This window comes from Cupressus sempervirens, chromosome 3, assembly GCF_028749045.1.
Source record: "Cupressus sempervirens isolate cs-2001-9-10 chromosome 3, ASM2874904v1, whole genome shotgun sequence".
Classification (NCBI taxonomy): domain Eukaryota; kingdom Viridiplantae; phylum Streptophyta; class Pinopsida; order Cupressales; family Cupressaceae; genus Cupressus; species Cupressus sempervirens.
The window spans coordinates 538,071,706-538,076,644 of NC_143120.1; the positions used below are offsets into that span (position 1 = coordinate 538,071,706).

A 4,939-nucleotide genomic window follows, 5' to 3' on the forward strand; every position below is an offset into this window, starting at 1 on the left:
TTAAAAATATTTATTTGTTCAAATGAAAGAAGATGATTAAACAATTTCTTCTAATACACTTTTAGTAAATAAAAACTATAAACAGTTTAGATAAAAAATGATCATAAACAATTATTGTAAAATAATTATGTTTTTATTTACTAAGTAAATTGCTAAAAAGTTACAATATTTTATTAGTCTATTTTTTTAAAAAGTTGACTATTTAATACATTCAATAAATTTTGTGTATTTAAATATAAGATTTTAAATTTACATTGAGAAACTATGTCCATCAACTCATTTAAATTTTTATCTTTAAATAAAAAGGCTTAACTATTTTTTTAAATAAAAAAGGGACATAGCACTTATATAATATATTTATTAATAAACTAGTTCAAAGACTCATCAGAAAAAAAGCTAGCAAGAAAACTTTGAATCCTTGCTGAAGTACAAAAGTGCTAAAGGCAAATAGGTCATACCAGACATACCTACAGCAAAATACAATTACTTTGCATTAAGAAAGAGTTACCAAAACATGTTATATACAAATACTCTATAATGGGTAGGGCCCAATTATAATCTGCAATGAGCAAGGCCCAATAATGCCAATGAACCTCTCCTTCTGAAAGATTTAACTAAAATCAAGAGAACATTGAACTGCGTGTCTAATTGGACCATCTATGAAACAGAAAAATACCATCCAAATCAACATCTGGGACATGAACCATGAAGGCCAACTCTGTACTTTCTGTTTTCAACAAAAGGATGGATTCTCCTGCATAAAGAGTGTGAAAAGTAATAGCCAAATAAATGATAAGTGCATTGAACAACTATAGCTCTACACTTTTTGCTTGAATTATCTATTTGTCGAAGACCATAATCACCTTCCTTAATTGAGTAATCACCACCTTTGGATGGAGCCCATCTAATTATATCTTCCCTATTAGAAAGGAAAACAATTCTTTCAACAAGAGAGTCCCTCAAAGAAAGGAGACTTGGCTAACTAAGAAGATGTGTTGGTAACATAGTTGTTGGTGATGGCCTCTATTTCCATTTTGAATAAATCAAATGCTTGTGGAGGCATCCATGTTATTATTTTGAATCCATCATTCTTTTTCTTAGGAGAATGAAGGAAGAGAAAAACATTTGATAGGTTGAATTCATTTTCATTCCAATGCATATGGGATATATTTATTGGGCATCCTGATCCAAAATCAACTTCATTAAATCCTAGCCACCTCCAATCACTCAAAACTATATTAGCATGGTTGCTATAAACATCTAATGGAAATTGGTCTCTATCAACTCTTGCTCTAAGGTACTCATTAGTCACTGAAATCTTTGTTTTCTTTATAATATTCACTAGATATGGAAGTGGTTGGTATATGACATCATGGACAATAGCTTCTGCACATGCACCAACACTACCATTTCCATAGTACCCATTTGGTAGTGGGGGGCTAAATGATCTTCTCGCATCTAGTGCAAAGAAAATATTAACACTTTGAGTATGTGGAATTTCAAGTACCTTGGTCCTTGCTCGCCAAACCAAAGCTGCAAAAATTTCAAATGTAGTACAGCTATCCAAACATTCTAGCATGATTCCATCTTTCACACATTTCAATGTCTCCGAGTCCAAGACGCAAGACATTTGAATTGATTCTTTATATAATGGATATGTCCAATTATGGGATTTTTTCTCTATTTTTTCTTCAATCAAATTGAAATCATGATTTGCTATCTTACTTGGTTTGAGAAGCTCTCTATCCCATACTGGTTCAATAGATAGCTTTTCATGTCCTCTAGCCATCTCTCCAAGACTTTTTAGAAACTGCCCCACCCCTCGTCCATCAAGTACACAATGGTGAAAAGTCACTGCTACAATAAAGCCTCCACACGTGAAATGATTCACCTATAGAAAACACAATTATGATAATTAAAACTAATAAACTAAATATAATATAAATTATATATATATATATATATATATATATAGAGAGAGAGAGAGAGAGAGAGAGAGAGGAGCAATGTTGCACCTGAAGAATCATGGGATGAATGTCCTCACTGGGTGTATTAGTAGGGTACCTAAAAAGCAACTGCTTAAATGATGGCTTGGGCTGGTCCAAATCTCCAAGGACAGAGAGGGTGTTATCTACCATGGCTTCCACAAAGAGAACACCTTCCCCTGTACACTCCACTTGAAGCTTCCCATCTTCTTTCTTTCTCAATCTCCCGGCCAAAGGATAGTAATAAGCCAACACCTTAGATAGAGCTTCTCGGATTGTTTTTGCAGGATGTGACAAAAGATCTTCAAATCCATCATACACAAGCAAGGTATTGAAGGCCACTGTTACTAATGGCTGGTTATCAAGGTTGGAGAGATAGAGGGTCTCTCTAGGAGAAGACAAACATGGTTTCACAAGGCTACTCTCCACAATCTTCACATTTAACTCTGATGAACATGCCTTCTCCATTACCTCTTCCCTCAGCCTGCCTTAAGGAACTCAATAAGATAAATGATATTGATGCTTCAAACAAGGATTGTTGTGTAGCCTATATATAAGTCCAGATATGAAGCTATATTGACATGGCTTTCCATAAATTCTAGAAGCTATACTGACTTCAAGCGGAATATACTGATCCCTGCATAATTCAATTCGATCACCCAAATCCTCATCTTCAGTTTTCTAGCTTCCTTTGCATAAAAGGACAAGTTAAAAGCATCTTGTGGATTTCGGTATCTATATTTAACCTAGTAAACAAAAATAGTTTTAGGTATCTTTTGCCCTTTGTGCAAGAATTTATAGCTTCTTTTGCATAAAAGGACACGTTAAAAGCATCTTGTTGCAGAAAAACTGTTTTAGGTATCTTTTTCCCTTTGGTAGAATTTATAGCTTGGTTGGTCCATGTGGCTTCCGTTTAACTCTTGCTCTTGCCAAATTTCTTGATCCTTGCGTATTTGCAATTTCTGTTTCCATTCACCAGCATTACAGTCAATGAAACTCCTGTTCGCCATAGATAAACTTTCCTTTAATGTCAATCTCGGCGATGGAAATTTTACACATATGAGGAATTAATAGTGAATATTCACAGTCGTGCAGGAAACGGCTATATCAGTCAGGGGCCCATTCGGCTTTCTTGGCAATTATTTCTCATATCAGATTACATTTCTTTTACTTTCTTCCCTTTCCTTTTCACACTCACGAAGTTGAGAATGGCAAGATTGCGAGATTACAATTGTGTTACAACATGAAAAAGAATTGGGTTGATAGGGAGAATGAGAATTGATTCAGATGAGTTTGTCTGTTTTTTATTATAAGAGAGGGGTAAAAATTTATTAAGACATAAAGACATTCAAGAATAAGAGTTCAATAAGGAGCATTATCTTAATTAATAAGGTCATCAAAATCACAAGATAAATTTGGGGGAATTATCCTCTATCCACAATATTCCAATTAGGCGCATGTTCAAAAGCTCATTTAGCCAATCAAACAACAACTTCATTCCACTTTTGATGAATGTAAGTAAAACTAATAGAACTCATAGTTCTACAGGAGATGAGAATTTGACTAACAACAAAAGCCAGGTGTCAACTCACATCCTCAAGGGATTGCATAGTTAAAAAGTTCTTTGGACCACTTGGGAGTTAATCGACTACTAATAATTATGGAAGATCCCCTCAAACGACATTGTTCTACAATGTGTAAAATGGCTATATCCTCCATAAGATTGTTAGTATGACAACCCTTAAGCACTAAGAAAAGAAACTGCACTTCACCATAGTTGCAACGAGCCACTTGTCCAATTCCAATTGGACATGCAATCCCCTAGGAAGAACCATCATTGTTGTCTTTTAAAACTCCAAATGGAGAAGGACTCCAATGCCCCTAACGATTCACCAATCACTTCTCCTACCTCCTAGGCTGCTTGGGCACACTATGAAATCATTAACCCACAACCCATAGGATCGCTAAATATGAAAATTAAGGTGATTGTATATAGAAAGATCACTGGGAGCCATACCGCATCTAACACATACTTAGCCTTCATTATTTCATGAAGAGAGTGAGAAATCATCCACCAAATTTTCTTGGCTCCAATTGGGACATCTTAAAAGATTTGCCTATTCCTCTTCAATCAAATATGTGAAAGAATAAATGAAGGACCATTAAACCACACATCCTAAAGAGGAAAGGCTTTAGTGGGGACACTCCCCAAGCGATGTGAGAAATCAGGCAAGGAGGAAGCATGTTTATAAGGGAAACCCCAAGCACTCCATCAAAGGTGTCATATCTAGGTAGAAAAAGAACAATTGAAGAAAAGATGGGAGGAAAACTCCTCACCATTACCACACAACAACACACAAAATGAGGATCCCTGAAAACACATTTACAAAGATTATCCCATGAAAAAAATTGATTTTGACCACTAGCTACATGAAGCAATCACATTTGGACTAGGAAAATTATTCCAAACTTGTTTCCACCAAGGTAGCTCAACATCTCCTAACAATTGTCTAGTAATTTCCTAGTACCCAACGGAGACAGAGTACTTACTAGATGAGGTACCACTCCAAGCCAAAATATCTAGCCCCACTAGTGAGAAATACTCCTAAAGCACAATATCCTAGAAAGCTCCTATTGGTCCTCCTCTGAGCCCCCAAATGAGCAATCTAAAGAGTTCTTCCATCTATTGCCACCTTATAATGAACCACCTTATCCCATCCGACAACTAAAAAATATTCACAAAGAGTCTGCAAATGAGGGTACATGGACAAGATAGGAAGGTTTCCATCACAAGCATCAAACCAAAACAAATCCTAAGAACCTCCTTTACATATCCAGAAAAGGCCCCTCTTAACTATATGAGCATCATTCTTGAGAGAATGCCACACCATAGAGCCACGACCTTCTAGTGGAAGAGAGAAAATAGAATGAGGATCAACACAACTAAAATACTT

At 35.6% G+C, this 4,939-nt stretch overlaps 1 protein-coding gene across 1 annotated transcript; it reads right to left on the minus strand.

Annotated features, from left to right (window-relative positions):
• Window positions 1-468: 468 nt before the first annotated feature.
• LOC149567533 (3'-N-debenzoyl-2'-deoxytaxol N-benzoyltransferase-like) lies at window positions 469-2,713 on the minus strand. The gene is made up of 2 exons (XM_089820755.1): window positions 2,016-2,713; window positions 469-1,891 (listed from the first exon to the last, which is right to left on the minus strand). The coding sequence occupies exons 1-2, from the start codon at window positions 2,451-2,453 to the stop codon at window positions 983-985; spliced, it is 1,347 nt and encodes a 448-aa protein (XP_089676881.1). The 5' UTR covers window positions 2,454-2,713; the 3' UTR covers window positions 469-982.
• Between the last annotated feature and the right edge of the window lie 2,226 nt (window positions 2,714-4,939).

What these genes read in the sequence shown, in the direction of transcription:
- LOC149567533 (XM_089820755.1), bottom strand. Translation starts at nt 2,453, where the DNA reads ATGGAGAAGGCATGTTCATCAGAGTTAAATGTGAAGATTGTGGAGAGT. An exon ending in TTCATCCCATGATTCTTCAG is followed by an intron (nt 1,892 to 2,015) that starts GTGCAACATTGC and finishes TGTTTTCTATAG; the next exon opens with GTGAATCATTTCACGTGTGG.